The sequence below is a fragment of the Sceloporus undulatus genome, chromosome 3, assembly GCF_019175285.1.
Source record: "Sceloporus undulatus isolate JIND9_A2432 ecotype Alabama chromosome 3, SceUnd_v1.1, whole genome shotgun sequence".
Classification (NCBI taxonomy): Eukaryota; Metazoa; Chordata; class Lepidosauria; order Squamata; family Phrynosomatidae; genus Sceloporus; species Sceloporus undulatus.
The window spans coordinates 77,324,112-77,349,318 of record NC_056524.1 but is presented as its reverse complement, the minus strand read 5'-3'; the positions used below and the strand labels follow the sequence as shown (position 1 = coordinate 77,349,318).

Below are 25,207 nucleotides of genomic sequence, written 5' to 3'. Positions count from 1 at the left end.
GTGTGGTTTCTGGCTGCTTTGGGGGCATTTGTCATGTAACTACCATGCCCCCAAAGTGGCCGGAAGCGTTTTACTTGGCCCAAGAGTTTCGGGCTAATTAAAACCAACTCTATGCCATTCCATTGCTGTGGTCCCAGCCTGATTGTTCCCAGAGCAGCCAGAGGACGCTCTTTTTTGGCCATCTGCCTCACTCTATAATGTTGCAGCTTAGGATACATTGTGATCTGTTGTGAATGCAGTAAATAGATCAAGGGAAGCTGCTTTCTTGTGGCTCCACCTCTTCCTCCCCCCTCTGTAATAGAAGAATAAGAAAGGTCACATAACCATCCACATGTTCAACCTTCTGTATTAAGAGTGGGAAAGATTTGTAAGGGAGTGAGAGTCAGGGCCAAAACAGATGGCACCAGATTGGAACCACAGCAACCACACGCCATGGCCCCAGTTCAGCTTTTTGCTAGCCCAAAAAGAAGTGTCAGAAAGCCACACCTTTTTGAGCCAGCAAAAAAACAGCTTTTTTGCTGCTGTCGCGGCTTTACAATGTCCATGCGGTATGTGACATATAAATGCTACGCCACCAGAGCGCCGCAAATTTGCCCGCCATATGCTCAGGTGGGCAGTTTTATGGCAGCTTCCTGCCAGCTCGGAGGCATGTGTTGTCTAAGTGACATGCCCCCAAGCTGCCTGGAAGCCGCCACACAGACGCCATCAGTTTTGCCCCTTAGTGTGGCATAGTGGTTTGAGTGTTGGACTATGACTGGAGACCATAAATGTCTTGAAGTTTTAGCCATTCTAACTGCCATGTCTCTGCCCTAATGAATCCTTAGAGTCCTATTAGAAAGGTACTTAGAAATCTCTACTAGGGAGCTTTAGTGTACTACCCTGAACTAGAGCACTAGAACACTAGATGGCAATTCTAAATACCCTGCCAACTATTAATCATGGAACTTTGTAGGATGGAGCCATGCCATAACTGTGTAGTGTAAATGCATTTGTAGTTTGTTGCAGCAAAACAGACAAACAAAAAAAGAGAGTCTTTTAAAATAATGCCTTTAATTATGGCGTAGAATATTATAGAGTAGCAGAAATTATTATGGAAAAGAAGCAGATAATCAATCTGCTGTCTTCAGATATAGTAAATGATGCTGGGAGGGGGTAACATTTTGTTCTTTGCTTCAGGCAAGAAAATGTTTTGGGTAATGTGCTCTGGAAAGTCCATATATCGGCAGCCAGTGGGAGCAGAGCCATGCCTAAATTGCAGCTGGAGAAATTAACTTCTGGCTGATGAGAGATAGCATAGAGTGACAATGCAATTTAAAAACAGATCATGTGCTATGGCTTCTGTTGTTTATTTTTCTCCAGATGTGTGGAAGTCTTCTGCATTTACTTTCGTGCAGGCCGAGTGGAAGAGCCTTATGTCAGCATCACCAAGAAGAGGCAGATGCCAAAAGATGGGCACTCAGAAGAAATTGAAAAGGAAGTGGGCCAGGCAGAGGGCAAGCTCTTTACACACAGATCTGCATTTAGTCGAGCATCAGTGATCCAAGCTTTCCTAGGCTCTGCGCCTCAGCTGACGCTTCAGCTGTACATATGTGTTCTCCAGCAAGAAATCACTGCAGCTAGAAGTATGTATAATTGATACATTGCTCACTATTTCTGTTTGCATTAGTAGTTTTAAGAATGGGATGAAATAATGGCTAAACCCTCATGTGGGATTATACGAAAAAATGGTTAGCCTTCGTCCATCACTTCAGGCTGCTATTTTAACTGATTTAGAGGTGATTGGTTCTTTTTTTTTTTTTTATGATTTAGGGAGATTTGAAAGAATAGGAGAACCCAACTCCTACATTTCTAGGTGGTTTTGGATGATTTTGGCCAGTTTGGAGTAAAAAAAATCAGCCCAATTTTTTTTAAAAAAAAATTTTTTCATGGAGATTCTGGGGGTCTGGGGGATCTCCAGGGCTGCATGTGGCCCAGGGCTACACTTTGCCATCTTCTATTGCAATAACAATGTTTTGATCCCAAATCCATGCAATACTAGGCCTACAATGTAGGTATTCCATGGCCACCTCATCCAAATGGTTGATTACTACTCCAGGGTTTTTTTTTAACAAACAAAACAATCAGGACAGTAAAAAAAAAAAAGCCTTGATTTTTACTGTTGGGTTAATCTGGCATGAAAAGGTAGCAAATTGTAGTTCAATTTATATTATTCTATTTTTGCTCCCACTGAAAAATACTTGTAGACTTTTCTGTTTCTGGTGCTAGAATAACTGGCCTAGCATTAGGTATTGTGCACTTTTTCTTGAGCAGTTGCTGCCATTTGCTATCCTGTCTCAGGTGGCAAAATGTCTTGGGCTGGCCCTGGTTATTAGGCCAACTCACAGGAAACAGTTCAGAAACATTTCTTAGGCAGAAGATTGGCCCTCCTTTTTCTTTGCTAGATCAGTTCCTGCTTCACTCCATGGAGTTTATCAAACGGGAAGAATTTCTCTTAAATTCGAATGAAAAGAAAGTGGGGCCAGAATGCATTCACTTAAAGTCGCTAGTTTCGCGCAATTACGTGAATATGCATTGCATTCAAACTGGCTCCCATTGTCCGAAAATAGCATGCCATTGCCCGAATTTATATGTAGCAGTCTATCACTCAATAACGTGAAACCACATGATTGCGTTTGGACTGACTTCCCATTGCCCGAATTTGTGTGTAGTGGGTTATCACGCAATAATGTTAAACCCCATGATTGCATTCAGATTGCCATTGGATTATACTTCCAATTCCCCTTGTCTGATAAACTCCCATGTCTCAAGAGGAGTATATAACCCTGTTTTGTTTCAGGACGAGAAGTGAACAAATGAGAAGGTGGGTATAGTTACATCAGGTTTCATTAAAAATGTTTAATAACAACTCATCAAAAGGAAAGGACAGCAATCTAAAATTCAGGGAAATTTAGGGTTAGCAAAGGAAAGATGTCAAACAGACCAAAATAATACTCTTTCTATTTCATGCATATTAAGTTGTTGAGAAGCTGGAACTGTGGTAGAAGGGGGCAGGTGAGTTTGCCTGGCTTAATGAACTTTCTGAATCAAATGGAAGAGAACAAGGCTGAATGTGATTTCTAACCAGAACTTGAAAAACAAATACTTTTCTTGTTACTGTAAGTTCTGGGTCTGCCAAACACAGCTTTTAATTAAACTGGGGTTGTTGGGTTTTTTTATTTGTCCATGCAAATGGTTTCCTATCCACCACACACAAAATGCAATTCCAAATTTCCTGTAAAGAAAGTGAAGTAAGTGCAGGAGATATTATCATCATAATTAATTCACAGGTTATAATATTTCAGAAATTCTCTTGCTGAGATATTTGACTTAGGAGATGCTAAAAATGCTGTGAAACACAGCAAAATGAATAATCTATCTTGAAGCACAAGTGCTCTGTCTGCTTAGCTGTTCTAGGTATTTATACAGTCTGCCCTTGCCTTACACAGGGGATCTGTTCTGCCCCTCGCTGCCCCCCCCCCCCATAAGGCAAAAAACGCGTATGCTTGAGCCCCGTTAGATATAATGGGGCTTGTGCATACTGTGTGGCCATGTGCATGCGCCATGAGTGCGCACGCCACTCTCACTCTCCCGACAGCTTCCGTCTAAGCTGGAAGCCGCCTATAACGAGCTCGCGTATGGTGTGGGCTCCCTGTACTAGGGAACCTGAATATACAAACAGGTTTTTCATGTGAAAATTAAGACATAGGAACAGTTTGAAGGCACTCATGGCTACAGCAAATATGTGTAGTGAATCGTATTAGTAGACTAAACTATTAGTTCTAAATAGTTTCATGCCTAGAGACTGATTGCTTTAAAGAAGTTTTAAAAAATCTTGTGAGATTAGATTGGTTTCATTTGAAAGACAAAAGAGTACTGTGCCTTGAAGAAATAGACCTTAGTTTGGTTGGCACGGCTACATATTCTATGAGAAGTGGAGGGTACATAAAGATTTCCTGAACCATTTTGTTAGAAAGTCTCTAATGAGAGTGTGGCAAAAATACAAACCAAGACTGTGCCCATGGTTACCTGAATGGGTCTCTATCCATGAAGCTTTCCATAGAGGTGAGGTAATAGCATATGATAGAAGGATCATGTATGCAGACCTGGCAATAAAGACCTCAGGAAGTCAGAAGTTAGAATTTATGAAATTGGATGAATTGATAAAAGAAGATTACTCATGTGGATAGCTACTTTATAGACAACTTAAAGAAAGATTCCTAGCAGGTGATAAGTTGATAGGAGTGAAAGCTGTAGATACTAAATTTGAAGATATATTAAGTTCAGGAAATCTGCATAAAATTGCTTTATTTTACAAACACCACTTGGAGATTGAAATGGAAGAGGAGGTTATCAAAGAACAAATGATTAAGTGGTCACAAGATGTAAAGTGTAATATTTGTTAATGGGAAAAGTTTTGGAATAGAAGACTGAAATACACTCTTAGCTAGAAGTTAAAAGAAAACTTCTTTAAGATGCAGTTTAGGTGGTATTTGACCCCAGCTAAATTAGCCAGGATGTATAAAGGAGTATCTAACTGATGCTGGAAGTGTAACCAGGAAGTTGGTACATTTTACCACACTTGGTGGAACTGCAAGTGGCAAAGAAATATTGAAAAGTGATTCATGGGGCTGTTACAGAAATCCTTCAATGCAGAATGCTGATAGATTCAAGATGTTACTTGTTAAGCATGTGTGAAAGTAAGGACATAGATGTTGTTATGGTAAACTGTTATTTTATATGACAACGAGTGCAAGGATTGTCTATGCCAGGAAATGGAAAGTATTAAAATGTCCAAACACTGACTAAGTTAAGGGACTTGGTACAAATGCATAAGCTTACCTGTTTCATAAGAGGGCAAGACTGGGAAAAATATAGCAGAACTTGGGAACCTTTATATCGATATCTAAGTAAAAGGGGGGTTATGGGCAATAAAGAAGATTTTCATTAGAGCACAGATAGGTTAAGGAATTTAAATTTGTATACATATGCATATGTAGAGGGGTCTTCTGTAACCTGAGGTAAGATAGGAATGGTTGATGTTTGCTAAAGGTTATGACTTTATTAGAGTTCAGGAAGGTTTGGGTTTTTTTTGGTATTGTTGTTGACATCTGGTATTTGTTTGATATGTTTGTAAGGTATGTTTATATTATTTATATCTAAGGTCTGTTTGCAAGGTGTATAATGTGTTTATGTATACGTGTGTGTTTGTGTGTCTTAATATTTTAACATAATAAAATTTAATTTTAAAAAACCTTGTGAGTACAGTGAAATAGTTTAATGTATCTGGAAAAACGACCTTGCATAGGGTTGATGAACCCAATTTTCTGAAGACGCACAGACAAGTGGATGATTCCTAAAGACTGAGTTAAAATGCATGGAACAACAGTGGCAGAAAACCTGTGTGCATCTCTATTGTGTCAAGATGAAAGAGTACTGCTTACATGTCAATACATTAGCAAAATCCATATCTTGGTTGTAGGGCCTGGAGACATGCTCATATCCTTTCTCCATATTATACCTAGAAGCTTGGAATATTCTTCTTCCATATGATACCTAGAAATGAGTCATTCTCAACTCCACTTTTTGGCACTTCTGGATAATGTGCAAAATGATTCTCCATTATCAATGCATAAAATAGACCTTTCTCTGCAGGATGATTAATCTGGCTTCTAGAAAACACTTTCCCATAACTAATAAGTAAATTATTTGTTGTTTTCATTTTTTTTACTGCTTCACATTTGTAAGCATTACCCAGAGTATGTGTGCCCCCCCCCCCCACAAAACATTGTTGGGACCATCTTTTTGTGCTTTAGCTCCTTGAAGATAATCTTCCAATTCCTTCATATCAGTATAGCAGTGCCATATCTGAACATCAATGGGTGGTGAGAGCTGTATGCTGGTCTCAGGCCATGGTCTGAAAGCATATGATGTAGTCTAGCTCGGGATTATCAGTTTCACTACTTATGGCTAATTCATCAATTGTGACTGTTTCTGAACAGAGTATTCTGCCACATTGTGATCTATGCTCTGATAACCTTGTGTCTGGCAGCACATATTACAGTCTAGCTCAGGCTAAGCAGTTTCACTACCTGTAGTTAGTGCATCAGCTGTAGCTGTTTCTGGACAAAGCAATCTAGCCATATTATGCTCTATGCTCTGATAACCTTGTGGCTGGCTTACTGCAATGTGTTACATATAAGACTGCCCTGGAAGATGTCTTAGAAACTTCACTCAGTACAGAATATATCCACCATGCTTAGGACTGGAATATCAGGCTTTCTCAACTGGTGACCTTTAGATATTTTGTGCTGCAGCTCTCATCAGCCCAAACTAATATGGCCAGTGGTGAATGATCATGGGAGCTGAAGTCCAAAACATAGAAAGGGCATCAGGTTGCAGAGAGATGATGTGTTTCAAACCCAGCCATTTCCATTCCAAGATATGGCCCTCATGCTGAAAAGTCTCTTCACTTCTGTTCTATTACATTACATTCTTTGCTCACCCAGTATATTGAAGCTATATCACAGCCTTGAAAGAATACCTACCACATGTAACATCAGCCTTGTTAGCTGGCCAAAAAAATGCAATCTGCATCACATACTTACATCCCAGGAACATTTTGAACTTTTTTGAGTAATGAAAGCCACATGAAATACCTGTGGGAAACCTACAAAAATAATATCTTGCAAGATATTTGAGAAACGAGTGGGTTGAAGAATATCTAGTTTTGGCTTCAAATGTCTTACAAATCAATTTGAGTAACAAAATATCTAGTATAGTCAGACCTCCATATCCATGGATTTTTTTATCCATGGATTCACGTATACACAGCTTCAAAATATTTTTAAACTATACACATTCCAAAAAGCAAACACTGAATTTGCTATTTTATATAAGGGACCCTATTTTACTTTACCATTGTATTTAATGGGACTTGAGCATCCACAGATTTTGGTATCCATGGGGAATTCTGGAACCAAACTCCAGCAGATACCAAGGGCCCACCATATTGGTAAATACCATTTATTTTTGTTGTTAACTGCCCTTGAGTCAACTTTGACTCATGGTGACCCCATGTGTGAGATACCTCTGAGCCTCCCTTGTTCTCAGCTGCCGTCTCAGGTCCTGCAGGCTCAGGACCATGGTCTCCTTGACTGAATCCATCCGTCTTCTTCTCTTTCTACTACCCTCCTCCTTTCTTAGCATTTTCCAATGAGCCATATCTTTTTATGATGTTGCCAAAGTATGACAACCTCAGTTTGCATTTCTTGAGTTCTAAGGAGAGCTCCAGCCTAACCCATTTGTTTGACTTTCTGACTGTCCATGATATTCTTAGCACTCTTCTCCAGCACCACATCTCAAATGCGTTGATTTTCTTTCTGTTTTTTCCACTATCCATCTCTTGCATGGGGAGAATAAGGGCTTGGACTATCCTACTTTAGTGCTGAATTTTGTATCTTTGCACTTTAGGGTTTTGTCTAGTTCTTCCATAGCTGCTCATCACAGTACTTTTTCTGATTTATTGACTGCACTCTCCAGGAAGGAGAGTGCATTCTGGTCAGTGATGGATCCAAGGTATGGGAAATCTTTGAGTATTTCTATTTCTTCATTGTCTAGATTGAATTTATGTAAATCCTCTAGTCATTATTTCTATTTTTTTAAAGTTCATCATTAAGCCTGCTTTTGTGCTTTAATTCTTCTTAATAATTGTACCAAGTTTATGATGTTTTCTGCTAGTAGTACAGTGTTGTCTGCAAATCTTAGATTGTTTATATTCCTTCCTCCAATCTTCAGTCCTCCTTTTTCTTAGTCTAAAACTGCTCTTCATATGATATTTTCTGCATGTAATTTGAACAAATAGGTTGATAGAATGCAGCCTTGCCTGACTCTTTTGCCAGTGGAGTTTATCACATGTGAGGAATTTCTCATAATTTCGAATGAAAAGAAAGTGGGGCCAGAACGCATTCATGTAAAGTCATTAGTTTAGAGAAATTATGTGAATGCTCATTGCATTCAAACTGGCTCCCCTTTGCCCAAAAATAGCATGTCATTGCCCAAATTTGCATGTGGCAGTCTATCACGCAACAATGTGAAACCCCATGATTGCACTCAGACTGACTTCCCATTGCCCGAATTTGTGTGTAGTGGGTTATCATGCAATAAAGTTAAACCCCATGATTGCATTCAGATTGCCATTGGATTATACTTCCAACTTCCCTTGTCTGATAAATGAGAATCACTACAGTATTTAAAAATGCAAAAAATGGCAGCCACAGGATTTAAGGCAACATCCACCAAAAGCGTGGTGTGCACCCAACAGATTGAGGCACTTTCTCAACAAAATGGGGAATGCCTCCTTCTGAAATGCAGACATTGTCATAAGGTAAGTGGCAAAATTATAGATTTTATTATATTGAATTTGCAAGACATGTGTTACAAAAGAGAAAACTGTTTACTATACCACCACCCCAACACATGGATGAATATGCTAGACCTAACCTAAAGGTAGAGGAAGATGGAGGCTGGGAAAGTTAGCACCTGCCTAATAAAGAATGGGAAGAGATGCAAAAAAAAAATAAAAAAAAAATGGCAAGGTGGGTATTATAAGGTATTATTGGTGGGCCATGAAGGCTGAAATGCATAGAAGAAAAACGTAAGTTATTAGTATTGCCAGGCTGTAGCCAGCATGGTGTAGTGTTGCATAAAGTTTCTGGGAAATCAGGGTTTGAACTCACTGAAGTCACGCTCTCTCAGTCGTAGAAATCATTGGCAAACTCCCTCTGAATAACTTGCAAAAAAAATAAAAAACCTTGCTATGGGGCTTTTATAAGTCAGTCTCCTTGAAGATACATAATAACAACAGAAAATCAAGGGATCTCAAAATACTTCCTCCTGCTTGGTTATAACTCATTTTAAAAAATTCTAGTCATAATGTGTATTCACATTTCTCAGGTTTTAGTCACAAATTCAAAATAGGACATTTCTGAAAATTTTGGGATGGGGATGATGGAGACACTGTCATTGCTAGAGATCCTGTATCCCAAGTCTAACAATAAAGCATGAGTGGGAATGCTTTTAAAAATAGGTATTCTCTTTAAAAGTCCCAAATACTCACACACAGCTTGAGCTTTATTACATAGCAGCTTTCTGATGCTCTGCACATTACTACAGCTTTACTAGTGTTCTTGGGTTCAAGAGATAACAATTTGTACAGAGATAGCAAGTTGCCTGCAGGACCTCACAGCTCTAATTGCTTTGCTGGCATGTCTGGAATATGGCTTTGGATTCAGCCAGTGTTACATGAGCAAGTAAAGCTTTTTTTTCTTGGGTGCACAAGGCAAATAGCTCTCTCTGGGAAGAACCATAGAATCATAGAGATGGAAGAGACCACAAGGGCCATCCAGTCCAACTCTCAATCAAAGCATACCCAACAGATGGCCATCCAGCCTCTGTTAAAAGGCCTCCAAGAAGGGAGACTCCACCACTCTCCAAGAAGTGTATTCCACTGTCAAACAGCCCTTACTGTCAAGAAGTTCCTCCTTATGTTGAGATGTATTCTCTTTTCCTGCACTTTGCATCCATTGTTCCAGGTCCTGTTCTCTGGAGCAGCAGAAAACAAGATTGCTCCCTCCTCAATATGACAACCCTTCAAATATTTAAACAGGGCTATCATATCACCTCTTAGCCTTCTCTTCTCCAGGCTAAACATCCCCAGCTCCCTAAGTCGTTCTTCATAGGGCATGGTTTCCAGACCTTTCACCATTTTAGTTGCTCTCCTTTGGACACGCTCCAGTTTCTCAATATCCTTTTTTAATTGTGGTGCCCAGAACTGGACACAGTATTCCAGGTGGGGCCTGACCAAAGCAGAATACAGTGGCATTACCAGTGGTACCTCGGGATACGAAATACCCAGGTTACGAAAATTCCAGGATACGAAAAAATCCCATTGGAAATAATTGTTCCGGGTTACGAATGTTTTTTCGGGTTACGAAAAAATTTTTTGGTGCTTTTCGGCGCTTTTTCGCACGAAACGCGGCTTTTCCCCATTAGCGCCTATGGCAATTCGGCTTACGAAGGCTTTTCGGGTTACGAAAGCGGCCGCGGAACGAATTAATTTCGTAACCCGAGGCACCACTGTATTTCTTCCCTTGATCTACACACAATAATTCTATTGATGCAGCCTAAAATTGCATTGACCTTTTTAGCTGCTGCATGTCACTGTTGACTCATGTTCAACTTGTGGTCTACTTGGACTCCCAGATCCCTTTCACACGTAGTTTCATTCAGCCAGGTGTCCCCCATCCTATATCTGTGCATTTCATTTTTCTGCCCTAAGTGCAGTACCTTACATTTCTCCATATTGAATTTAATTTTGTTAGCTTTGGCCCAGCTTTCTAGTCTATTCAGGTCATTTTGAATTTTGATCCTGCCTTCTGGGGTATTAGCTACTCCTCCTAATAAGCAATGGGCAAATGAGGCAACAAAATGATCCAAAAGAGAAATGGAAACTCTAGAACTGAAAATGTAGGATGAGTACCTGAATGGAACAAAGAGTGTCCTCCGGTTGAGGAGAGGTTTTAGAAACTGGTCTGAGACCCACAATTGTGAGGTTTGCACAAGTCAAAAGCAGAGCAGTTAGTACCCATACTTCAGGGTGATTACAGGGTTCAAAACAGAAAGTAAACAGGACTCGGTGGCTCTGGGTCTCAACCCAGAATGGGACATCACAAACAGAAGGAGAAGGTATATTTATTTAATATTTAATTTAATTTCTGTTCTGTTTATCTCTTGGTGAGGGACACAAGGCATCTTACAAATAAATACCAAAAAAGAAAAAGTTAAAAGCATAATATTTTCGAAAAGCTAAAATACAGTTTTTAAAACTATTTAAAAATAGGTTAAAACTTAAGTAGACTTTGAGGCATATAAACAAAGCTCAGGGAGGTACTTGGATAGTTTAGCTTCCTATGGCCAAATAGTCATACATGGCAAGAACAAAATCACAGCAATACAAGTCTGGAGATCAGGGTTCAAGTCCACACTCAGCCATGGGTAAGTCATACTTTTCAGCCCCAGAAAACCATGTGATAGGTTTGCCTTAAATCAAAAATGATTTGAAGGCACACAACTACAAAATTTCATTCTAGGAATTCTCCAGGATTGGTCCAGATTCTCCATCAAGGCTCTGGTTTGGCCAATGTACAGTTTTGCTGGGAGAGCAGCAGCTTAGCAGTCTATTAGGTGTTTGCCTAGTTCCACAGCTACATGGGAATAGCTATCATAAATCTATTCTGGGGTGGACAACTGAGAAGGTGACCCTTTCTCATACCTGTAGGTTCCCTGGTGGGCCAAACCAGCTCACCTGACACAGCTGGAAATGATGTCACATCTTTTCATTTTTAGGTAATGGGGACGTATGGGGAAGTGGGAAGGTTGTGTCAGCAACTCATCTGAGCCCTGTAGCCAATGCTGGCATACGGCAGAGTAGACTGGCAAATTCAGAAACGTGGTTCTCAGTCCTCAGTTGAGATAGCAGCTGGATGTCTTCCAGAAACTGAAGAAATGCAGGAACCTCCAGGGACTCTCAGCAACCGATGCCAGGCTTCAGCTGATAAACAACCAGACAAGCCAAGTCTCCCGAAGTGCTTTATTTACAGTGCTATAATACAGATCACAAACGAATACCAACTCCTACTAACAACCCACAAAGCAATCACTAGAAGCCCCTGAGTTTATATAGCCTTCAGACCATGTGGTCTCCCAAACTCAGTGACTTCCTATGTAACATTCTAAAGTGTCCCCCTGTACAATCCAACTAGATGTTTCATCATCCAGGCTTAGTGCATGCAGGCACCAGAGTGTCCTTGAGCCTATGAGCATCAGCTGTGCTTGATCAACCTTGTCCTTCCCAGGCTAGATGCTCATTGTCAGACACACACACACATCCAAGCATTTTCCAGTGTGCTGGATTTAACCCTTGACAGGTTGGGGTTTTTTGGAGCTAAACTGCTACATTTTGCAGGAGTGTTGGCCCATTTGGAGTGGGTCTGTTAAAAATTGGGGGTCTGGGGCCTTCAAAAGTTGCAAATTGTGGTCTCAAGAACCACATATAGACCATAGGCCACAGTTTGCCCACCTCTGGACATTTACAAATATTTTTTATCTTAGCAACAGCTTCAGAGACTTCATGTCACACCTAGCAGTTTGCCATGGTGCTGCTTTCAGAACAAAATGGGTTCTAGAGCAGAGTATCAAGGTAATGGCAGTGCCAAGTACCAACCTCAACAAAGAAATATTGAGAGAGCCAGCATGTCTGAGTGGCTGTGGAGCTGTGCAGATCTAGATGTATAGATCTAGAAACTCTTATTGTGTAATCTAGAAACTCTTATTATTTTCTGGTAACTCCTGCACATGTTATGTTTTTCCCCTCTATAGAAAGTAAAAGATTCATACAAAGGGAAAATGAACAGTGGGTATAAATGGCTACAATCAACAAAGAGATGTACTGTAGTTTCATTGATTGCAACAGGAATTACAGTGAGTGTTAATGACTTTGTGTTTAGCTTGCAATAGCCTGGAAATTTTGTGTATTTAGGCCATAATTTCAAACTCTGTGCATGGAAAAGCTGGTTTGAGAAGTTAACTGAATAATTTATTTCTTGTTCCTTGGCATAAAATAATGTCTTGTACTTTGTGCTATTCCTTGTCAGTAGAAGGACATAATTATCATGGCTAATGCCAGTAATGCCCACCAATGGCACTACCTTTCCATAAAGGTGGAATTGCATGCTCCCTGAGGCAAAAGGCTGTGCTGATAGCGGCAATGCTGCTAGTAGGATTTCTTGTGTCAGACAGGCTTTTGTTGAGGAACAAGACTAAATGTGCCAAATAGGTACTAGGCAGCAACAGTAATGGAGTGTGACTCTTGCAGAAGTTCTCTCACAGACAATGGCAGTAGCACCATAGATAACACTTTTTAGTACTCCACAGAAGGACACACAGTAAGCCCCTTTTGAATGTCTTTTACAATGAAAATCCTATGATGGGGCAATCCAAAATGAAACAAGTGATAGTGCCAGAAGATGAGACTCCCAGGTCAGCAAGCTGCTGGAGTACAACAGAGGTCAACTATGAGTAGTCCTGTGGTTAAGGATACAACTGGACTCAAGCCAACTAGGACGTTCAGCTGTTGATGTGAAAGGAAAGTCCAAAGCTGCACAACACATATTATAATAAAGCAAGAACCAGAGGAGACTAGACCCAACAAAATAAGAAATTGAAGTATAAACATTGTGATACTTGGGGTGAATGGGACATTTTGAGTCCGATGATTACACAGTGTTTTACTTAGGAAATGAAAATCTAAGAAGAAATAGGGTGGCATTAATTGTGAGGAAAGATGTAGCAGAAGCAGTCAAAGGATATAAAGCAAAGTTTGACCAAATAAAGGCGGGTTACAAACGTCCTCCGGACGTCCCATTTTAAAAAAGGGGCGTCTCTTCTAGACGCCCCTGGCTCTAATACGGACTCTGTCCGTACAATATGGCGCCGGCCATTCCACATGGCCGGCGCCATCTTTACGTATCGGACGCTGTGCGTCCGAACGTGTCACGGCGTCTGTGACGTCGCGAATGCGCCCCTGGAGCCTCGCGACGTCACAGAAGCACCGCAAGAAGAAGCTCCATTTTGGAGCTTCTTTTTCGGTCCGTGCGGGAGCCGCGCGGTGTGGCTGCTGCAGCTCCCGCACGGAGCAAACGGCGGCGGCAGCAGACCGCCTCAAAGCGGCGGTTTATAACCCGCCAATATCAATAAGAATTCAAGGAAAATCCATCATTATAACCACAACCCAAGTCTATGCCCCAGCTACAGAGGCAGAAGAAGAAGACATTGAAAGTTTCTGTGCTGCAGTCCAGGAGGACTGTATCACACACCAACACAGGACAAAAGTAGAAAACAGAGCAGAATCAAAGGTTCCAGCAGGTCCACTGCTACAGTCTCTGAGTCAGAGTCCACATCCATGTTCTCGAGGCAGGGCATGACAGCTTAAAGAGATGTACCATTTGATTAACAAGGGTGTGCCAATCACACTTTGTTCTTTTTTTTAAATCTAAAGACAGACAAAATACAACAATATATCATTCATCAACAAAACAGTAAAGTTAATTGGGAAAACATGTTGTTAGGTGTTGAAGATACAATGATATACAGTGTGATGTAGTGTTTTGGGTGCTGGACTATGACTCTGGAGACCAGGGTTCAAATCTCCACTTGGCCATGGAACCCACCTGATCTTGCACAAGTCACATGCTCTCAGCCTCAGGCAAAGGCAAACTACCTCTGAACAAATCTTGCCAAGAAAACACCATGATACAGATCTTAGTGTTGCCATAAGTCAGAAATGACTTGAAGGCACACAACAATAATAGTAAGAGAAAAGGAGGGAATTGTGGAAGATCTTCTTCTGGGACCACTCTGGAGCCACCTGGCTATTAAAAGTGCCTCCACAAATCCCACCAGCAGTCTATTTCTACTTTAAAAATATTTCTACTTTTAAAAAATGGATACTTTTCAATGTTAAAACAGTAGAAGGCGGCCCCACAATCTGTTTAAAAGATGGCAGTCCAGTTTCTGTATTTGCTAGAAAGAGGGAGAGCTGGCCCCAGACCACACTTTCCCACCTTGTTTTAACCCAACATATACTGTAGGTTTGTGTGGAATGTAGGTATTGGATAATGTTGTTTACATGTGAAATGAGATGATGGCAAACTTATATTTTACCACTGTGTCCTTAATTATTTCTAAAATTATGAACATGTGGACTTAGGTTTTCCATGAGCACAGTATGCATGATCTATTTTCCAGTGGGTTAAAGAGAGTTAATTGTTATTTTTCCAGTTTAGTGCACTCTTCAGCCTGGCATTCAGACAGGCAAGACTGATCAGTTCTTTGTAACCTATTTCAGAGAAAATCGTCTGCCAGAATCATTGCACCTTATGGCAAAACCACCACATATGGATAATGATATGCAGTATCACAGATTGTTCCTGCTTCTAGCTACTTTTGATGCACCCACACATTGGCCCAAATCCAAATGGGGAGGAATGAATGCCTGGATGCTCCACCCTTTGCCCTGATCTAGTATTGCTTTATGAAGTATCTGAATCTTATTGGAGGGATTGTCCTATGAGATAGCTGTGCCTGTTTACAGCTTATGTGAGCAGCAGGCAAGATGAGCTAACCAGGGTGAAGTGAGTCTCTTCTAGCATCTTTCACCATCCTAATAAGTGGTCTAGTGTAAGGAAGGGGTTTCTTTATAGTACTACAGTAAAGTGAATGACATATCCTTTAAGAAAAAAGAAAATCTATAGAAGCCAACATTAGACCAAAAAGGAGATAGATGCTCTAGTATTTTGTTATTCCTGATTCATTTCAGGAATATCTACACCTTCAGGGAAATGTGTATTTTCATTATCACAGATTTTTTTTTTTTAGAATTTTCTTGCTTGCAACTTGCTTAAGACTTGATAAATAAATATTTTCACAATGCATTGAGAACTTGGAGAAAAACCCTCCATTCACTCACATGCGAAGCACTTTTCAATTTCTACAGGAAGCAGGTTCAGGGGCAGGGAGGGGGACAAGCTGATCAGGAAATGTCATGGATCACACCAGGTTTGCCCATCATTTGAAGTAAAACTTGGTTCACTTGAAGTTCTCTAATTGGAATTCTTCTACTCAAAGCTAAACAATATACATAATATGCTATTGGCCTCACACTATAAACTTACAAATAAATGCATCATGGTCCACTCTGTACTTAGACTCTAATGGGCAGGAAGTGAAGTTTAAACTTCTGCCAGATTTCCCCCCTAAATTCTTCTACCCCACTTCCACTATTCACATAGGAACTTTTTAAAAAGCCTTCAATTTGTACTCAATATTATTTGAGCCTTTTGTTAGCCTCCATATTCAGGGCAGAGGCAGTTTATCGGGGTGGGGGGGTGGGGGGGTGGCCTAGGTAGAGCTACACCTCCCCTACTTGTGTTAAAAAATGGTTCAGGAGAAACTTCAGTATAAGATGGAGACCATGCATATGCATGTATTTCTGTTCTGGAGCTTATTTCTCAGCATTTTGCTGTGGAAAACATTAAGCACTTGGAACTAGGAAAATGTGTTCTGAGATACTTAGAAGACAGTATAAACTGTATCAGATTAGTGCTACTTGAGGAGTCCCAAATACTGAACCTTCCTGGATTTTGTTATCTAAACTTTGCTGCTTTCAGAAAATTCTGCTTGTGTTTCATTTCTTCAGGCATCTTCATGACCCTTTCTCTCCTGTCTATTGTATATGGAGCACTGCGATGCAACATCCTGGCCATTAAGATCAAGTATGACGACTACGATGTGAGTGTCAAACCAGCTGCTTATCTCTGCATCTTCCTCTGGAGGAGCTTTGAGATAGCTACAAGGGTGATAGTCCTTGTCCTCTTCAGTTCCGTCCTTCAGATCTGGACCCTTCCTGTGGTGCTTGTGAACTTCTTTGCCTTTTTCTTTCACCCATGGATTCTCTTCTGGCAAAGTAAATGTACTTTGCCAGAAAATATAGAGAAGGCTTTGAGCAAGGTGGGCACCACCATTGTCTTATGCCTTCTCACTTTCCTGTATGCTGGTATCAATATGTTTTGCTGGTCAGCTGTTCAACTGAAGCTTAACGATGCTGATTTAATTGACAAATCTCAAAACTGGTGTAGGTTGGCTTTATATTACTTACTGAGGTTTCTTGAGAATGCTTTTCTCTTGTTGATGTGGTATATGTACAAGACGGATATCTACACTTATGTATGTGCCCCAATGCTGTTCCTGCAGTTGCTCATTGGCTATTGCATAGCTGTCCTTTTCATGCTTGTGTTCTACCAGTTTTGCCACCCATGTAAAAAGCTTTTCTCCTCCAATATTTCAGAAGGATTGGTGCTATGCTTCAAGTTCTTTTGTTACGTCTGCAAACCTCTTGCATCTAGCTCTTCAGTGGAAAAGGCAGACTTGAAATCCACAGAGGATACTGAAAATGACACCCTTGCCAGTTACAAAGCAAATGAAACCCAGAATGGAAATGTCCACCAAAGTGTTTCTTCCAATGCTTAGACCAGGTATTTGATGTTCAAGAATTGACACATATAAGGTAAACATCACATAGCCATAGATCACTGCCTCCAAGCCATGTGTGTCTCACTCTGAGGAAGTGATAATGTCTATTTCGCTATTTGTCATTGGATATGTTTAAGAAGATAGTTGTAGGTTTTGCATGGAAGCATGTCTTCTGATTATACCTTGGGTTATCATGGTACGAGGCATGTTGTGTTAGTAAGCTGCTGCAATACAGGTTTGGCTGTTCACCCTATATGAAGATAAAATGGAGTATTAGTCATTATTGGTCACACCTTCTGGATAATTTGCTATACAAAGTGCTGAATTTAGATCGGGGGGGGGGGGTGTTAAACATCCTTTCATTGCTTTGGAATAGACAATATAGTTTCAAAGTGGCTGGCAAAGGAACTCTTTTTCATACAAAAATTTCAATTCATCAATGGAAAAGAGAAGGATGGAAAGCTCATGAGTTTTCTTTAAATATTTATATAGACCGAGCCCCCCTCCCCCATGCCAGATTTTTTTCCCTGTGATGTATTGTATGAATTTATCTCATCTATGCTGATCTGAGTGCAGAATGGAAGATGCAAGAAGAACTTGACTGCTTAATTTAAGCCATTGGTGTTCCTCCTCCCCTCTACCAACCTGATTTTCCTTCTACATGCCATAGATGTTGACTGTCTCAAAAAGGCAGTTTGAAGACTTGGTTTTAAGATTTGTTTCTGTGATATATTTGCTTGACTTGCTTAATTGTGTTATTACTTTGCACAGTACTGAAAAAGGCTTTGGTGGGTGGGCACAATGTACAGCAGTAGCTAAGGGAATGTTAATATTATTGGAAGACAGTGCTAGCAGTGTTTTATGGTCAATAACTGCTGTTTCATATAAATATTTCCATTACATCAAAGCTAACAGGTCTAAAAACAAGATAAATGAAATAGGAACTGTAAAGCAATGTAAGACAGAAAAGCATTTATTTGCCAATCAATAAGAAAGATCTGTTCTTGTTACTGAAGTGCTGACATTTGTTTGCACCATAGTTACTAAATCCAAAGTGGTTCTAAACTGGTCCAGGGTGGCATCATTCCTCAACAATCCTCAAATATGCATCACCTTCAGCCCAGTTCTCAAGCAAGTGCCACTAGCCTTATCTTGAAGAGTACCACCCAGTATAGTAGGTGGGACCAGCAGTCAAGTATTAGGATTACAAATATGTATAACATTTTATCTTTTTATATCAGGTATAATACTGTTAGAGTATCTGTTCACATGTAGCCAAGTTCTGGAATATTATTCCCCTCCAAGAGGAACTGGTCTTACTGTTTTATATTTGGTGGACTGATTTCCTTCCAGAATAAAATTCCTGATCTTTGAAAACAGTTGTTGGCTGTAATGAATCATGTTTGGGACAAGTTCTGTTCTATGAGACAGAAGACACTGCTGGGCAGAGACTGTTAATGTGGCATTCAGGTAGAACTGTGTGTGCTACACAGTCTGCCCCCAGCCACCAAAGCTGAATCATGGCATTACTATTGTTAAATAAAAGTTTTAGCTGACAATCCAATTGGCTTTTCTTGATGGATGGGGTGGGGATGGCAGGGGATGATAAGGCTTTTTCTGTAGTGGCACCCTGGCAGAAGAACTCTTTACCAAGGGAGACCATGCTGGCTCCCTGTCTCTTGAACCTCCAGTAGACAGCCATGATTGTACTGTTCCTTTGGTCCCTAAAACCAGAGAGGCATTTCTGATTGCTTTAATTGTGTGTAATTTTTATGTGTTTTAAAGAGTATTTTTACTTGGTTTTTTATTTGTTGTACTCCCCACTGCCCTAGTGGTAGTCACAACTAAAGAAAACTTCTAGTAGAAACAATGGAATATAGGCAGTTGTTAATTTACTAAGTTTCCATAGCTCTCCTTCCCATGTCCCATTTTAACAGTGATAGTCTCAATTAATCTTCTGTTCCGCTTTTTCAGCTGCTTTCAAAATTTCCAGTTTCTTCCTTCTCCCCCCCCCCCCCCCCCCACTTTCCAGCTTTGCCCTTATTTTAATTTAGTTGCTGAAGATTGACTTCAGAGTGCAAAAGTAGTTTGCATGCAATTAACTCAGGAGAGGAGAGGGATCAGAATCTTGCCTTTCCCAGTATGTTCCATGAAAAGCAAACTGCTGCAGCCTCTTGTCTATTCTTGTTCATTTCAAACTTTTGCCATCTTTACACACTCTAATGCTGCCCAGCCACATTTACTAGAGCAGATAATTAAACCGACAGTCTGTAAGCATTTGGAAAGCAATGTCATAATCACTAAAATCCAACACAGGTTTCTCAAAAACCAGCCGTACCAAACTAATTTGACCTCTCTTTTCTTTTCTTTTTTGATAAAATTGCCAACTTGATAGATGAAGGGAATGCTGTGGATGTAGCATTCTACATCCTGGAGAGAAGTGACCAGCAAGGTGCCACATTGTTCAGTCCTCGGCCCAGTGCTATCCAACATGTTTACCAATGAATTAAATAATATAATAGATTACATGCTTATCCAATGTGCAGATAGCTAATACCCAGAGGACAGGATCAGAATTCAAAATGACCGTCACAGATTAGAAAGCTGGCCAAAACTAACAAAATTAATTTCAATAGGGATTAATGTAGGATCCTATACTTGAGCAGTAAAAATGAAGTCATAGAATCATAGATGGGAGATACCTGACTTGATGGTAGTACATGCAAACAAGATCTTGGAGTCTTAGTGGACCACAGGCTGCACACGAGTCAACAATGTGATGTGGAAGCTAAGAAAGCCAATGCAATTCTAGGCTACATCAATAATAGTATCTAGATCAAGGGAAGTGATAGTGCCACTCTGTTTTGCCTTGATCAGATCTCACTGGGAATATTGTATCCAGTTCTAGGCAGCACAATTCAAGAAGGATGTGGACACCCTCAAAGGAGGGTGACCAAAATGATGAAGGGTCTGGAAACCATGCACTATGAGGGGCAGCTTAGAGAGCTTGATATGTTTAGCCTGGGGAAGAGAAGGTTAAGGGGTGACATGATAGCTATATTTAAGTTTTTGAAGGGGTGTCATCTTCAGAATTAAGCTTGTTGTTTGGTTCTCCAGAGACTAGGACATGGAGCAGTGCATTCAATCTACAGGAAAAGAGATTCCACCTGAACTTTAAGAAGAACATCTTGATGGTAAGATCTGTTCAACAGTGGAGCACAGTCCCTCGGAGAGTGGTGGAGTCTCCTTCTTAGAGGGTTTTAAACAAAGGCTGGATGGCCATCTGTCAGGGTGAATTGATTGTGTATTCCTGAATGGCAGGAAGTTGGACTGGATGGCCCTTGTGGTCTCTTCCAATTCTATATGTCCTGGTTTATCTGTGAAGTGTTGGAGGACACTTGGTTCAAAGGGTCTATTCTAGTTGGGGCAAACAATGGGGTTTATGCCTCTGAAGTCACATTTTACAAGACTTTGTATTAACATGAAAACAAAAACCTTTGCAGTCCAAAAAAGGGTGCTCTTTCCCCTTGCTGCAGTTTTTTGACTCTGCTTCTTTTTTCTATTTTAGACTATACATTTTAATAAAATTATTTCAGACTCCTTTTCTAAGTAAGACATTAAATATCAAATTGGATAGATCTCCATAAATTCTAACAAATCGTTGAATAACATGTCATCAACATGAACATATATTTTAAATGCATTAATATTGTTGCTCATATGTGTGGCATGAATGCATAGTATGTAACCATTTTTTCCTTTATGCAAATATGTAAACCAAATCTGAAAAGAGGTGACCTGCTTAAGACTATCCAGTGAAGTTTATGGCCAGTGGCATCACTAGGGGGCATGCAGGAGGAGAGGACTGCACCAGGAGACACACTAAGTGGGGGTGACACCACTGCTCCTCAGAATCTGTATTTTGGCAGAAACAGGCTGTGGCATTTACCTGGATCTCCTTAAAATGATGAAGAGATGGTGTGAGTGGAGTGAGGCTCAGTGGGAGGAAAAACAAGAAGCCCCAGGTTTTTTAAAATTAAATTTAAAAAATTTAAAAAATTATTTTAAAGCATTACATTTTTACAAAATTTTCACTTTAATCGCATGAAATTATGTATATGCAAACACATTTATTCTGTGCATATGATACTCTACTTTGAAGATAATTTTAATTTTGCCAGTTGTTTTTGTCACAACTATTACCATTACATTCAGTGATATATAGGAATTATGGTTTATAAGGAAATTAGTACAAAAACCATGACTAAGGATACTGTATGGTTGTGATATGGGAGGAGGTCAATGGGAGGTGGTGACTTCACTGGGTGACACCAATCCTAGTGATGCCATTGTTTATGGCCCAAACTTCTATTCAAGAACATGCTGGTATTTTTCAAATATATTAACATTGTGCATCAGCTGATTCTAATGATGCAATTTACCTACTCATTCTGATATATTTAAAGTTCTGCTTTATGCCAGGAATGGACAACTGTGGAAGGCTAGGGGGCTGCATTAGCCCCTTAGGAGAACTTGGGGCACCACAACTGTTCCTGCAATGTGTTAGGAGTGGTGGTTAGTGATACAACACTTTATCACATTCATGCTCAATCATGCTTGGCAGACCACATTGTGTCTCATTGGTCATAAAGGAAAATTGAGACCAAGGAAACTTCCTAACGAAGAGGTTTATAACTATTAGTATGATATGTTGCTACCAGGACTATTGCAGGGGGGGGGGGGGAATCTGCAGATGACGCTGTATATAGAAACAAAAAAATGGTGTAACTCTACTCCCTTTAGCATTTTACCTGACCTTGGCATTCCAACTGTGAGAACAGTTCTTCCATAACCCTCATTTATTTTAGTGGCGCAAACATCTGAATTGCATTTTATAGCCCTTTTCCCCCCCAGATCGCTCTACCATGACTACTCCACAACAAATTAAATTTCTTATTAAACTTACAATTGATTTTATAAATTTCTTTTTTAAGGCTCCTATTGCAAGGAAGTAGGAAACAATTAAAACATGCTTGGATTTAATTTCCCACCTGTATGATATTTACATCTTTTCCCCTAAGGAGTATGCTGGTCAGAAAGAAAACACAAATGGCATGTAATGACTTGACTGCACACAGAAAGGCAAAAATAGAAGGAAATAGAGCTGTTCTGGAGAAAGGCAGAACACTTTTCTACCATGGGAAAGTTTTGTCCTTTTTGAATGTAACACAGAACTCCTGCTTTATGCCTTCTGTGTACACCAGAAGAGGGCAGCAAAAAGTAAATAAATGGACAAATAAATGATGAGTCAAGATGGTAATCTATGTAGTAAAGGAAAGAGGGAAACAACAAATGATATATACAAATGATAAAAGGTATACATCTACACCGCGACCCTGATCTGGCTTTTCCAGGGTGCAAAAAGGAGCTGTAAAAATTGGCTCCTTTTCGTGCCCTGGAAAGGGCATGATAGCTGTACCTACGTGGCTTTAAGGTGCTCCTTTGGTGCTGCATCATGTGGTGGCAGCAGCAGAGGAGTGCTTTGATGCTGCACAGCATCATGCCAGCCTGGGGTCAGAGGTATGGATGTCATGAAATGAAAATGAAATGAAATTTTATTTATATCCCGCCCTTCCAAAAGATCAGGGCGGCTTACAAAATACAAAACACAATACAATCAAATTACAAAAGATTAAAAACATACAATAAAAATACAGCATCTTAAAAACAGATAAAATGCCCCCAATAGCCCATCCTCATGGCCACGGAAGAGGAGGGAGGCCCAAAGGATCTTTAATCGGGGAATGCCTGCTGGAATAGGAAGGTTTTGAGGTCCTTCCTAAATTGGGCCTGGTTCATACCTCAACTCCTTTGCCAGAATGGCTTTTCCTGCCAGTCTGCACAGCCTCTTTAGTCTATGAAACTCATATTGCCAATTTCTTTCTTTTAGTCTCAAAGGTGCTACAAGATCTCTCTACGTACCAATTGTCAATAACTTGGTTCAACTGTTATAGCTTTGTACCAGCTATTCTATACTTTTGCTATAATGGATATCAGCATCAATTTCAGCATAAATCCCAATATAGTATTGAAAACTGCTGGTACATCACCACCTACCATTCAGCAGTGGCATAAAGTCTGTCCATGCGGGGAGAGGAAAAGTGTGTCCTCAAGGCTCTTTGTGGCCTCTGGGGATACTTAAGGGTAACAAAAAGTTCCCAAACACCCTCTAGAGCAGTGATGGCAAATGTTTTAGAGACCAAGTGCCCAAACTGCAACCCAAAACCCACTATTTTTTTCAAAGTGCTATGTCCCTCTGGCTTTCTAGTAGCAAACTCCATGCTGGGGCGATGGCATGTGTGCCCACAGAAAGGGCTCTGAGTGCTTTAGAGGGTGTGGAGACGATTTCCACTACATTTGGAAATACCTGGGGGTCCCAGGGTTAAAAACAATTTTTTACCTGAATGGGTGGACTGATGATTTTTTATCCAGAAATATCTGCTGCTAGTTTCATATATTGCCCCTGAAGAAGGCCATTAAAATAATGACACAGACCAAAACACAATGGAATGGTTTCAAAATTTAAAAAATTAAGAACATCTATATACAGAGCCCTTGGAGACTTAGCTCCCTTTTTTCTTGTGGGAGAAAATACAGAAATTCTATATATAAATAAACAAAGATGCAATACAGTACAAAATTGACACCAATGGTTGCTGAAAAGCATAGAAAATAAACCCATATTCAGGTATTGTCACACACACTTGTTGTTGTTATATCCCTCCAAGTCATTTTTGACTTAGGGGGACCCTAAAGCAAACCTAACTTAGGGTTTTCTTGCAGGTTTCTTCAGAAGGAGTTTACCATTGCCATCTTCTGAGACTGAGAGTGTGTGACTTGTCCAAGGTCACCTAGTGGGTATGATAAAGTGGGATTTGACTCCTGCTCTCCAGAGTCATAACCCAGTGGTCAAACCATTACACCACACAAACTGGAATTTAATTACCAAAGAAGAACATTTGTAGCTTTCTATCCCACTGTCAAAAATGTGCAACCCCTTTCTTTATGGTACTTCATCAGATAATGCAAGGAATCAAAAAAAATTATGAAGCAGGCAATGAGAGAACTTTGTGCATGAATTAAAGTTGAGGCAAAAGAGCAATAACAGCTCAGACAGGTTAACTGTGTAAGTGTACAAATGTGTAGAAATAAACCACGTTCAGTTCAACAAAACATACTCCAGGTAAGTGGGTTTAGGATTAGAATTGTAGTTTTCTAGCATTTACTGTTGTTCTGAAGGTTTACAGACCTTAAGGAAGGAAAATTTAGTAGTCGTATTCAATGTGTCATGGTATGAGACAAGCTACCAGTACAGTAGACCCTTGTTATACGCTGGAGTTTGGTTCCAGGATCCCCCGTGGATAACAAAATCCGTGGATCCTCAAGGCCCATTAAATATAATGACATAGCAAAATGGTGTCCCTTATAAAAAATGGAAAATCAAGGTTTGATATTTGAAATTTATACTTTTTTGGAACATTTGCAATTCAACCATGGATGCTTGAATCCATGTATAAAAAATCCGTGTATAAGAAGGGCTGACTGTATTACACTATTTTATGGATTTAGAGACATAGCTGTGTCTGAAATGTCAGTTTGTAAAGAGATCTTGTAGCAGCTTTCAGCCTTATCACACAGGAGGCAAGTGTCCTCCTCCTGTCACCAAATAGTCATTTAATGCTGTTAATTGTGTGATCAGGGAGAAGATTATCACACCCCAGCACACTTCTCCCATTCTTGTCCCATCTGTAAAAAGTATTGGAGGCATCATTTGGTATTAACGAAAACTCCTGTTAATACCAAATTACACCTCAATTACTTTTTACAGAGAGGACAAGAACAGGAGAAGTATGCTGGGGTGTGATAATCTTTCCCCCCAATTTTGCAATTAACAGGATTTAATGATGATTTAATGACGTGAGGAGGTCGCTTGCCTCCTCTGTGTGATAATCGACTTTGAGAC

At 40.1% G+C, this 25,207-nt stretch overlaps 1 protein-coding gene across 1 annotated transcript in view; it reads left to right on the top strand.

The window, feature by feature from the left end:
* XK (X-linked Kx blood group) overlaps positions 1-18,723 on the top strand; it is a 29,053-nt gene extending 10,330 nt beyond the window's left edge. The window contains exons 2-3 of the mRNA XM_042460880.1: positions 1,360-1,622; positions 16,352-18,723. Of these exons, the coding sequence (XP_042316814.1) occupies positions 1,360-1,622; positions 16,352-17,181 (1,093 nt within the window). The 3' untranslated portion in view covers positions 17,182-18,723. The remainder of the gene's footprint in view (positions 1-1,359; positions 1,623-16,351) is intronic.
* Positions 18,724-25,207: the final 6,484 nt, after the last annotated feature.